We start from the raw sequence: 12,792 nt of genomic DNA, 5'->3' as shown, positions 1-12,792 counted from the left end.
GATAGGCAGCATATGCTTACTTTTGAACAATGGGAGTTATATGATTTCTTGATCAGAAATGCTTCAGCTTGAATCCGGTGACATTTCTGCCTAACAGAAAGGCTACTCTATCCTTAACTGCTTTACATCTGGACGTTGCATTGGCCTCTTTGTGCATATAGGTCCGCTTTGCCATTTTCTTCCACCCATGTAGAATATCTGTTCAGGAAAATAATTCCCTATGTTATCATCAAGATCATCCAAAAAATATTTGGCAGCTTCTTCATCAGTGCTTGCAGCTTCACCTCTTGTGTATGTTGTGGTAATTAAAATCTTCACTGAAACCATGGCTGGCAATGAACGTTTTGGTGCACTCACCTCATTTCTTTGTGTCTTAGCCTGAATAATAAGATGGTCAATCAGCATCCTCTTTTGTATCTGATCTTTGATCCAAAATATAGCAAGTTTTTCTGTTTTGTGAATCAGGCCTTTTCACTCTTTTATTATAACTTCTTTCATTCCTGGACATCCTTTTCTTATCTTTCAATAGTGGGATGGTGGAATGGGCCAGGCCTTCTTCTCGTACTATAGTATTCACCTTTTTCCTGGCATCATAAGCTTTGATGATCGTCGTCTTAAAACTGAAACTGATGGCTTTCCTTTGCTTCCTGCTATTTCCTTCAGTTGACTCAAGATTCTTTCTCTTTGAAGACATCTTAGTAGAGTATAAATGTGTGTAAACAAATAAATAAACAAGTCAAACACAAAGTATCTTCACTATTTTTCTTTTAACAGGCCATCAAAACCAAGGGCATAATGTTCACACTATGATTTAGCATCCTTGCTATATAGTTACATTGAAGTGTAGATATAAAACACAAACAACCCATTCACAATGTGATTGCACTGTGGTTTTTTTGAAGATTTTGATTACTGTATTGCCCTACTCCAGTAAAGACAAACCTTGGTTGTTAAGTCAAGAATACACCCTTGTGATGGCATCAACACAATCCACCTTTTTTGCAGAAGGCTCCTATAGTGGATATTATTCCCCGATTTTACAAAATATATATCTAGCACTACTAAACCAATTTCCCATTCTTTCCTCCCTTTTTGTCCTCTTTTCTTTTGTTTTAGATAAGAGCCCATGTAGTGTAGTATTAAGGTGCTGGACTAAGATTAAGATTTGGGAGATCTACGCTCAAATCCGCCATCAATCATAAAAAATCATTGGATAATTTTGGACCTCTCTGATCAGATTGCTGCTCTGGGAGTAAAACGGAGGTTTGCATATAAATCACCCTGAACTTGGAGAAAAGTTAGGATATCATTCTAATAAGTACTGATAGTCCTTGACTTATGAGTGATCACTTAGCAACTGTTCAAAATTCCAACTAACGACCTGGATTCTATATTCTGAAGCCAGCCCCTGGATTCAACTAATCCTATTTTGGCCACTCAGAAACCATCCTGCATTTATGGCCATTTGTGGAATCCCATGGTCAAATAATCACAATTTATTACTTTTTTTTTTTTTTTACTAGAAGCTGGCATTTACTTCGGGTTTCCAGCAAAAACTGCCCATTTTGGACAATAGTTTTGTTTAATGACCATAGATTTGCATAACAAACATGCTGATTCACTTAACAGCTGGCACAAAAAAAATCATAAAATCATATCGGTCACGACAGCCTGTTTAATTACTGGCATGACTTACAACTGTAATTTAGGCTCAATTACGGTCATAAGTCGAGGACTACCTGTAAACAAAATTAGAGTCTGCACAATACTTTGGATTCAGTTCAAAATACTTCAGAACATGAAGCAGGACAAATGTAATACCTGTCTGTGATTTATTAATGTACCCATGTTATTTTCCTGGAAAAAAATAAGAGTTGGTTTAATAAGTCGCAGATAGATACTGCATTCCCACCCTGTTACATTCCTTTTTTTTTAAGTCAATTTTTTTACCGTATTTATATATAAATATTTTGAAGACAGTGTATTGTCCGGGCATTCCATTTTACAAAATAATGGAAAAAAAGTAACAGACATACTGATAGTGATAATGATAATACAAGTAATAATTATAACCATATTTATATTAGCTTATTTATGATCATATTGTTATAAATGTTCATATTTTACTTACACATAACAATGATCTTTTTTCATCTAATTTTTACTTCTTATCCCTAACCATTGATAAAACCTATTCCACGTTGAATGCATCTCCTTTATCTTTTATTTTCAATGTCAATCTATCCATCTCTGCACAGTTCAGTATTTTCCAAATTATATTTTCATCTGGTGAGGTGTTCTCATTTTTCCAATATTGTGCAAATACTATTCTCGCTGCTGTCGATACATGTAGCATTAAGTATATAGTCCCTTTATCATAACTTTCTGGTATTATATCTAACAAAAATATTTCTGGCTTTAAATCTATATGCTGCTTAATCATCTTTTCCAGTCGTGTGTATTTTCGTCCAATATTTTCTTGCTTGCATACATGTCCACCACATATGATAATAGGTACCTGGAGTCTGATTACATTTCCAATATTTGTGGGACATGTTGTTAAACATTTTTGCTAACCTTGCCAGTGGCAAATGCCACCTGTAAAAGATTTTATAAAGATTTTTCTTATATGTAGTAGCCATTGTCCATTTGTAATTTCTATCCCAAAGTTTTTGCCATTTATCTAGTTCTATAGTATGTTACACTCTAAATCATTCTTCCAGATTAAATCCGAAGCGCTACATACTCCGTTATCATGCTCAAAGCAGTAACATTGACAGTATTATCTATTTCTTTCTATAAGATTCTAAGATTCATAATCATGAAGGTTTTTAAGGCAGTACCAATAAAAAGCAGATTTGCCATCTTTCATCCACAAATGCACATCAATATATATTGATATCCCCATCCATATACCATTTTTAGAAACACTCATTATATGTTGTTGGTCTGACCTGTGAGCTTGGCAATTTGGTTGCAAACGTTTCATCACCATTCGAGGCGACATAGTCAGTGCACTTTGAATTGTGCTCATCTGTCAGAACACCTTTAAATACCTTTTTATTGATGCACATTAGTGTGACTATTGTTTGTTTAGCAACACCTACACTAATTTGCATCACATAAAAAGATATTTAAAGGCCAGTGTTAGGACAGATGAGCACAATTCAAAGCCCACTGATGATGTCTCCTCAAATGGTAACAAAACGTTTGCAACCGAATTGCCAAGCTCGGAGCTTAGACCAACAGCCCAACTACCAACCCAAGCTATTACCATTCAAATACATTTCAAACACTCCTTATTTTCAAAAGCTAATAAAAGTTCAGTTTTTATGTTCATACCTATTCTCTGCATTATAAGAATTCTGCACAAATAAAATGGAACCTGAAATAACAAAAAAAAAATTGTATCTGAAAAGTGGTATTTTGTACACAAGGCAAGTTTGAAAAGTATTGTTCTATGACTTTTCTAGATTGGGGGGAGGGGTTAGTTCTGGGTCCCCCAAAGTGATCAACATCAATTCCCAAGGTTTGATGGAACTATCCAAGGGGTCGATAATATTATTCATAGTATTTTTTGATTAAGGTAGCATTTATGAAATTAGTTTCATATAATACAGGTAACCCTCCACTTGCAACCACAATTGGAACCGGAATTTCAGTTATTAAGAAATGCAGTCATTAAGCAAATCATTACAAGACTAGACCCAATTTTATTACCATTTCTATCAGAGTTGTTAAATGAATCTGGCTTCCCCAAAAATGACTTTGTCATATACCAGCTAGGAAAATCACAAATCCCCATCACATGACCACAAGATTCTGCAAGATGCTAAATGTAAGCCTGTTTCCAAGTACCCCAATTGTGCTCATATGTTCGTAGGGATCGTCATAAATTCAAGGATGGATTGTAAGTCACTTTTTCCAAGGTTATCTTAACTTCAAACTATTAAACAGTCGTAAAACAAGGACTACCTGAAAATATTTGGAGTCCATAAACAATCTGAATAATGGTGAACTGAAAGTTTGGGGACCACTGGGCTAGGCAATGTAATTCTTAATGTGAAGTGTTATGAGTGCTAGACCATACAAATAGCCTAATAGTATATATTGCTGCATAGAATAAGGATCCTGTCATCCTGTTAATGTAATAAACATGTTTGAAAACAAATATGCCTTCCTATTTATTGCATTTACTTCTTAATCTCATGCATCATTACTCAGATATCCCACTTAATTTAATTATCTTTACTAACAAAACTTATGGCTAGGACTGCAGCCTCTAAATATAATGAGATTTGTTTCTAAGTAAATATGCTTATGATTGCTCTTTTAATGCTAAGCATCTCTAACATTACAAAGTGAAAAGTCTTTCCAATTGGGACAGTTATAAATACAGTGAAATATATGCATACATAATTCTACTTCCCGCTTTTGTTGTTTGATTTTAAATAATTGTACGTACTATATTTGAAGGCTTCAGTATCGACAAAGGATGTTTCAAAAATAGGCAACATATATTTGAAGGAAAAAGACTTACTAAATAGTTCAGATGACATCAATACATCAATATGTGGTAGTTTATGGTTTCAATGAGGATTACACAGTCCCATGTTCAAGTTCCTAGTTGACTTAAGAATAGACTGGCTATTTTTTGGGGGGGGGAGGGGGGGACGCCCAGAATGTATACTGCCTTGAGCTCTCAGAGGAAAGATATGATATAAATGTAATCTAACAGTAAGTCTTGCTAATTCACTATACTATGTGTTAGGTCCAATAATAGTAGTCTAGCCTCTACAGTTAAGTAAACAAAAGGTAAAATTAATCTTTCCCAGCCACTCAACTGAGTAAGGTAAAATGTTCCCCTCTAAGAAAAGCTCTAGAAGGGAATTGAAGAATCCAATTAGAATCTCATGTAAGGACTTAGCAACTTATACCTTTAGGACCTTGAAACTTCAGCCATATTTTTGCCAAGACTGGCCTGAAAATTAACATTATTAAGGCTAGAAATGTAACTTGCTCTACCACATTTGTATAGGGAAGGACCTCTATGAAGAGTAATCCATTTAATCTCAATTAGCCAATGTTAAAAATACATTTCAAAATAAAGTGTTGCAAACTGTAAAGTGATTTTTTTAAAAAAGAACAGGCAATTAAAATTTTAATAGTGTCTGGAAAATTTTAGTGTGACATATTAAAATATCTATTAAAGTTCTTTCATCTGACAAATTTTCATGTACCTTTATCAAAATGCATGATGCAAATGCAACAAATAAAAACCCTACATAACAAAACATACTAAAATATGGCTAATATTTGAATTAGTTGGAAATCTGGGCAGCTCTCACCCTGACGGTATTCTAGAAGGTCTTAAAGATCTGGCTGTTCTACCAATACCTCAGAGTAGAGAGGATAGAACTTCTTTGTTAGTTGTGTTTGTCACATGCTACATACATTTGGATATTAGTCCAGATTGCCAACTTATTTTTATTAGTGTCTTTCTATTTATTTTGTTCTATTTGTATTATTTTTATATTGTGAGCCACCCAAAATTGTCTTGGATTTGGCCAGCACTGAAGTTGAATTAAATGCATAAAATAAAGAGAAAACATGGTCTTGGATAGACTATGAAAAATGTCTTATCTTTTGCCCCAGGTAAAATAGCATTCAGTTGAAAAGTATGCAACATATTTTGGTGAAGAAAAACATATTTTGCATATCTCGTTCAAGAATTTTTGTGTGTATGCATGTCTGTTTGTGCGTGCCTTTGAATCAGTCTTTGACTGCTGAAGACTGCCTGAACTACTCACTCAGTTTTCTTGGCGAGGTTTTTCAGAAGTGGTTTGTCATTGCCTCCTTCCAACGACTGCAAGAATGAGTGGCACAAGGTCACCCAACTAGCTTTGTGCCTAAGGCAGGACTAAAACTCAGTCTTAGCCTGATACCTTAAGCAGTATACTAAACTGGCTTTCAGCCCAAGGATTTGGGGCACATCAATATTTAAACAGTTTGTGGAATGAATAAAGTTCTCAGGTTTAAAGGAAAAAGATAAAGGGCCAGATGTCCAGAAACTTATTTCAGAATCCTGAAGGTAAATAGAAAACCTCAAAACTTATCTGATCTTCTAATAGCAAAATCTATGCTCCATTCCAGTTGAACAAAAAACAATTTGGAATGCCCCTTCTCTATTTGGATTTAGAGCACTGAAGCATTTAAATAACATGTATTAAAAGTATCAAGGGCTACAGAAAAAACAGAAAAAATAAAGGATAAAACCCAATTAGTCAAGTGCATTCTTCAGAAGAGTTTTTTCTTTTAAAAAAACCCTGCTCTAACTAACCTATATGTGTTCCCTAACATAACAAAAATAAATGTTTATTCACAGCATACTGCTTTCATTGATGTTAGGTGGGTGGGAGGGGATCATGACAAAATTCAAAGGTTTATCTTCAACCAGATAGAGGAAAGGGAGAGAAAGAAAGAGAAGAACCAAGGATCAGAACAAAAACAAATTAGTACTGCTCATCCCTTGTACTTCTGGCAAGGTAAAAAAGGAAGATCAGCTGTGTTTAAAGTAAGTCATTTCCCATTAACAGCATTAATTTGGAGAAGCACAAAGTCAAACACCACCAGCAGTAATACTCCTTTATCTGCAGAGCTGAGGTTTGGAGAAAAATGAAAGGGAAATGAGGGAAGTGTGATTAGCTCTAAAATTTCAGCATAAAAAGATCAAGATCATACACAAACAAGCAGCAGTAATTGGACTTCTGAAGAGAAAAGCAAAATGGTGCCAGCAGAAAACAGAAGTTATCATAGAAGCAGGAATGAAAATTTAGGCAACAATATTTATATAAACTGGCATAAATTGTGGTGGGGTAGCAAAGGTTTCATTCAGAGGCCTTTCCTAATTAAAGCAATAAAGGGAAAAGATATACAGGTAATCCTAATTTAAGACCACAATTGAGCCTAGAAGTTATGTTGCTAAGAGAGAAATTTGTTAAGTGAATTTTGCCCCATTTTATACTTTTTCTTGCCACATTTGTTAAGTGAAAAACTGTAGTTGTTAAATTAGTAACACGATTTAAGTAAATCTGGTTTCCCCAGACTTTGCTTGTCAGAAGGTTGCAAAAATTGATCACATGACCCCGGGACACTGCAACCGTCATAAACGTAAATCAGTTGTCAAGTATCCAAATGTAAATCATGTGACCATGGGGATGCTGCAATGGTCGTAAGTATGAAAAATGTTCGTAAGTCACTTTTTTCAGTGCCGTTGTAACTTTGAATGGTCACTAAGTGAACTGTTTTAAGTCGAGGACTACCTGTACCATGATTCATTAAAACATTTGAGGACTGGAGGAAAGCTAGGTGGAAAGGCCCATTCTGATATTATATAATTCCTAATCAAATGCACAGCCAAGGGAAAAAAACACGAAAGGTTCGACTCAAAGACCATAAAAAGGAAACAGAAACAAAGATGTACATGAATCTCCCAAATTGGAAATAGGTTAAGGGCAACTACAAAGCTATTTAGAGAATTGGGAATAATATATGTGGAAAATGAAACTTATTTCTGAATGATTATTTATAGGCTGTTATCTATATACTAAGGTAGTGTCTATGAAACTATGCCTGTATTTATTTACATTACCACTTTCTGCCAATAAACTGACAAATTTTTAAAGAATTGACTTCTAGGAACAGAGAAAAGGAGAATCATATTACTCATCTCTTTCCATCCTACATATATGGGAAAAAGCTTTCCATATTAAGAAAAACAATGTAAAGGGAAGACAGTAGAAAAAAGAGAATATGGACAACTGAGGGGGGATATAAATTATTCCTATTTAATTATTTATTTAGTTTTCTGCTTTCTGAACTACACGACCAAAGAAGGTTATAAGGGCCCACATTTATGATTCATTCATACCCAAAATTGGTAATTGTTGTTTAAAATACACTAAAACTCTTACATTTAAAAACCAAGATGATTACAAAAATTGAATGGGTCGCCTCTACTATTGAGAAAGGAAACAAGATGGGAAAGAGGCTTTCATTTGGCCACTGTAAAATAACCATGTGAAGAAGAAACACAAATACACAGGGAAATAAAGGTTGCAGATTTGTTCTTTTCCTCTTGTCTTGGGAAAAAATATATGTGGAAGATGTTCATATTCAAATATTTTTTCAGTCAGTTTTAAAAAGAAAATAATAAACGACCAACCACTAAACAACCATTCATGGTAAATGGTTACAAATACCTCCCTGTTTTATCTGAAATGAAAATGCTTCATTGCCCTTTCTCAAAATAGGTGTTTTAACTTCCCTTCGGAAAGTTGGCTGAAGAAGCCTCCTCTGGACAAGGGAAGAAGAGTTTGAAGAAAACTCATTAAAAATGTCTCCCTGCCCCTTCGGCAAAAAGCCCAAGGCTTCAATGTTGCTGATGATAGTAAAAATAGCATAATACTAAGAGATGGCCCCTCAACCAAATTGGTCACAAAAATTCTGCTACAATAAGGAAAGTGGACATGGAGATAAAAAGAATGAGAAAAAGTAAATGCTCTTGCCTCCATTTCACCTCAAGATTTTTTTACCCAACTGCTCAAGATACATCTCTTTTTCCATATAGAAAGAGTTCAGTCTACTGATTAAGGCATCAGGCTAGAAACCAGACTGTTGAGCTCTAGTCCCATCTTAGCCATGAAAGCTGACTTTGGGCCAGCCACTCTCTCTCAGCCCAATTCACTTTCACAGGATTGTTGTGGGAAAAATAGAAGGAAAGAGTACTGTGTATATTTGCTGTCTTGAGTTATTTATAGACATAATAGAGGTGGAATATAAACTTAAAAAAAATAAGTAAGTTTACCCCTTATTAACAGGAACTTAGGTTTGTGAAAGAAAAATAGAATAATTTTTCCAGCACGTTTTTCAGGGGATCCCTTGATTTTCCAGAGGGAACTTCAATAGTTATAATAGTCCTAATTGTGCTTGCTTGCTTCCAGTAAGGCAGCTACATTTTGATGCAAATGCAATATTATCAATTACAATCACTAGGCCATTGGGGGAGCTCCTCGTCAATTTTTCTGACAGTTTACCTTAACTCCTTTCCAAGGGGGCAGTTTCTGAATAATTTATATTAATTATTAGCACTAATACAAATAATTTATCTTTATCTCTACCCCCAACTTTTCAGAAAGAAAAGCTTACTGCTGTTTGAAATCCTTGCATGTGTTATGCTATTTTTCCAGAAAAGACAGGAGTTGAAACTTTTATGTTTAAATGTTTTCAAAACATTCCCCTTCCTGAACAACAAGCAGCATCAGTGGGAGGAAAGTTAATTTTGTTTAATTAATTTACTTAACAGTATGGATCCCTCTCTTTGGGCAGAAAAATTCGTAGAGTAGCAAACAGGATTAAAAGGCATATAATTTTTTTTTAAAATCATCATACTGTTTTTATAAAGTCCGTAACAGTATAAAAAAACATTATATGCTTACCATAATAATACTATCCCAGACTTTGAAAATGAATCTGCTCAATGGAAAATATAGCTAGTAAGAAGTATGAGGGAAACATTAAATCTATAATTTTTTTTTTTTTAAAAATGCGCTTACCACCTTTTTAGTGAAAAAAAAGGAGAAATGGGTTGCCTTTCTAATAAGGAATATACCTTTCCCCACTCTCTCAAAAGCGATCAAATGAAAAAGGGAAAAGGGTTGAGAGGGCCAACTAAACACCTACAGTCACCGTGGTGGGGAACCATGAAAAATCCTCAGATCGCCTCTTTTTTTAAGGTAAGAAAAATCGGCACGAAAAGCAAACAAGGACATTCGTTTCCCAGGAAGGGGCTTTTGTGGGGGGGTTGGGAGGAAGGAGAGAAGATTTTTTTTAAAAAAATAAAATAAAATAAAGCGGAGCAAGCCTTTCCCCACCGAAATAGGCAGAAGTGTGGGAAGGAAAAAAGAAAACTCCCAAGAAGGGGAAAGATCAGGATGATGATAGCGATCATTAGACAGAAATGAATTAAAATGAATTGTGTGTGTGTCCCCCCCACCTCCACGGAGCCCGTTGTGAGGTAAAAGAGCCAATTAAGTTCCTCGCACGCGCCCCCCCCTCCCCGTCAACCGCGCGAGGGAGGGGCCCTTTCGCCTCCCCCCTTCACGCGCCTACGGAAAAATGTCTGAGGAAGTTCCCCTTCACTCCCCCCCCCGCTCGCCCCTCCATGTGGGGGTGAGGAGGGGGAGCGCGAGGAGGAGAAAGAAGCCGCTCGTTCCCCGAGGCCCCCCTTCCTCGCCCCCCCCTCCCGAACTCTTCCCCTCCCCCACTCACTCGTCGCTCCGGAGTCGCGGGAGGGGGGGAGGAGGAGGAAGGGGGGAGTAGCCCGTCCCCGTCCCTCCGCGCTTCCACCCTCGCGAAAAAAACAATGCAGGCCGCTCGGCTGAAGCTCCCGGGGGTTGGCCGACTCGGCTCTCCCGCGCTTGGCTTGCTTCTTCGCCTCTTCGATCCTCAAGTCTCGGGCGGCGCGCGGGCCTCAGCTCAACGGCTCACCCTGAACCCAGAACCGAGCAGAAGGTGGGGGGAGGGGGGAGGAGGAGGCTGAATAGGGCGAGGGTGGTCTTTTTTTTTTTTCCCCTCTCCTGCTCCTCCAACCCGCCTCTGCGCATGCGTCTTCTCCGCGGGGTTACTTCGGGCAACGTAGTTCTGCCGGAGCCCCTCCGAGCGGCGGGGAGGGAAAGGGAGGACTACCACTCCCAGAAAGCCCAGCGCGCGCGGGCCGTGCTTGGAAAGGCTACGCTGGCCTCTTTTCTTCAGGACCAGAGAGTCAATGAGGAGTGGGAGGGTGGGAAAAACATGGCTGTGCATAGCTTGAAGTGGCTGCGGGGGGGCGGGGGGGGGAAGGAGGAGGTGGCGGGGGAAGAGACAACCTTGGCTGGGGAAAAGACGTCTGTAGCCCAGGCAGCCGAGTGGACCTGCTAAAGCCTTTGCAGCTTCTTCCCACGGGAAGAGCGCTCTCCCGTCAGAAAGGCGCGGGTGCAAGGAAAGGAGCGGGGATGGGGCTCCTGAGGCGTTTTAAAAAACCTTTGCGGGATGGCCAACGAATGAACACACACCACACACTCTTTGCACACCTTGTTTGTGAGGTGAAGGACCTGGCAGACTGGCGCGCCTATAGAGAGAGACATATACATACGTGTCCCACCCGCTTCTCGCTGAACAATGAGGGAATCTGCTGCAGAGGCCGGAGATTTGGCAAGGGAGAGGAAGGCCTCAGAAAGGAGGTCCTTCCTTCCACGTCCTCCATGGATTCTGAGGACGGGCAGGATCACCTTTTCCCCGTCGCTGATTATAGAGTTGCTCTTAATAAAAACGGCAAGGGCCGCCACAGTAGTGTTTTGCCCCCATCTCTGGCTATCGTCGATTTACGGGAAAATGAAAATAGATCCAAGCATTTTGAGGAAAAAAAAAACCTGCCCAAGTACAGTATTTTTCTCTCAAGGTCATTGGGACTGGACGGAATTTAGACCTACTATATTTAGTTTTTTGGAATGATCGTTTGCCTTACACTTGGGAGAAGTCGCCCCTTGAAAATGTTACAACTGCAATTGTACTGCAGTTCTCTGCTTTTTAAATCATTTATTTCCAAATATAACTTAGATAAATACATAATATTCCATCTTCTATTTAAAACAAAATGGAATTGCAGGTTGATTTTAAAACAAGACAGCGGGTTGCATGCTGTTACTCTGCTTCATATTAAAAATAGTGTTAACATAATGAAGTAATTGTTTCAAGTGTAACTCCACCCTAATAATATATTCTAGTGTGGTAGTTAAGTCTCAACATTAAGAAAACTAAGATCATGGCATCTGGCCCTCTCAATTCCTGGCAAATAGATGGGGAAGAAATGGAGGTAGTGTCAGATTTTATTTTCCTGGGCTCCAAGATTACCACAAATGGGGACTGCAGTCAAGAAATTAAAAGACACTTGCTCCTGGGGAGGAAAGGTATGGCAAAGCCAGACAGTGTAGGAAGTTAGCACCTACCCCTTTCCTAGAAGAATGAAATATTTTTGGAAATATTAAAAAGGCAGAATATTATGTTTCCCTGGATGAGAAATGGAGAAGCATGTTTTAAAGACAAAACAGCTCCCACCTTCCTGCCCCCCACCCTTTGTTAATGGGCCAGAGGCAGAAACTCAATCTTTGTCAATGGACCATCATCTGCAACACAATGGGACCCATTTAGCAACAGAAACTCACCACATGGCACCTGGGAAGATTATATCAGCCAGCAAGGCTAGCTAAGACCCCACCCCCTGGGAGTCTGACAACCAATCAGGATACTCTTTCTGGGCCCCAGGAAGTTCAAAGCCAGAGAGAACATAAAACCCGGGGACTCGCTGTATCTTGCCCCTTTTCTGTTCAGGAATTCAAACCATGTGATCCTGTCCACCATTAAACCATATTTCCAAGCAGTCTCCATGTTTCCAGTGTCTTTTTCCCCACTTGGAGCTGAACCCAGAAGGATATTTCTTCCTACAACAGCATACTAAAAAGCAGAGACATCACCCTACCAACAAAAGTGCGTATAGTCAAGGCTATGGTTTTCCCAGTTGCAATGTATGGCTATGAAAGCTGGACCATAAGAAAGGCTGAGCGCCAAAGAATTGAGGCCTTTGAACTATGGTGCTGGAGAAGACTCCTGTGAGTCCCTTGGACTGCAAAGCGATCAAACCGGTCAGTCCTAGAGGAGATCAACCCTGATTGCTCTTTAGAAGGCCAGATCCTAAAG

At 38.4% G+C, this 12,792-nt stretch overlaps 1 protein-coding gene across 12 annotated transcripts in view; it reads right to left on the bottom strand.

The window, feature by feature from the left end:
• GTF2I (general transcription factor IIi) overlaps positions 1 to 11,047 on the bottom strand; it is a 74,469-nt gene extending 63,422 nt beyond the window's left edge. For 9 of the 12 annotated variants that reach the window (XM_034420823.3, XM_087889393.1, XM_087889396.1 and 6 more), the window contains exons 1-2: positions 10,330 to 11,047; positions 3,343 to 3,385 (exon numbers count right to left, since the gene is read on the bottom strand). In XM_034420823.3, coding sequence (XP_034276714.1) covers positions 3,343 to 3,355 — 13 coding nt within the window. In that variant the 5' untranslated portion in view covers positions 3,356 to 3,385; positions 10,330 to 11,047. The remainder of the gene's footprint in view (positions 1 to 3,342; positions 3,386 to 10,329) is intronic. The other 3 variants (XM_087889435.1, XM_087889436.1, XM_087889406.1) reach the window with 2 other exon arrangements.
• Between the last annotated feature and the right edge of the window lie 1,745 nt (positions 11,048 to 12,792).

This window comes from Pantherophis guttatus, chromosome 1 (assembly GCF_059756535.1).
Source record: "Pantherophis guttatus breed Tessera chromosome 1, ASM5975653v1, whole genome shotgun sequence".
Classification (NCBI taxonomy): Eukaryota; Metazoa; Chordata; class Lepidosauria; order Squamata; family Colubridae; genus Pantherophis; species Pantherophis guttatus.
The sequence above is the reverse complement of the archived record's forward strand: the minus strand, read 5'-3'. Positions and strand labels throughout refer to the sequence as shown.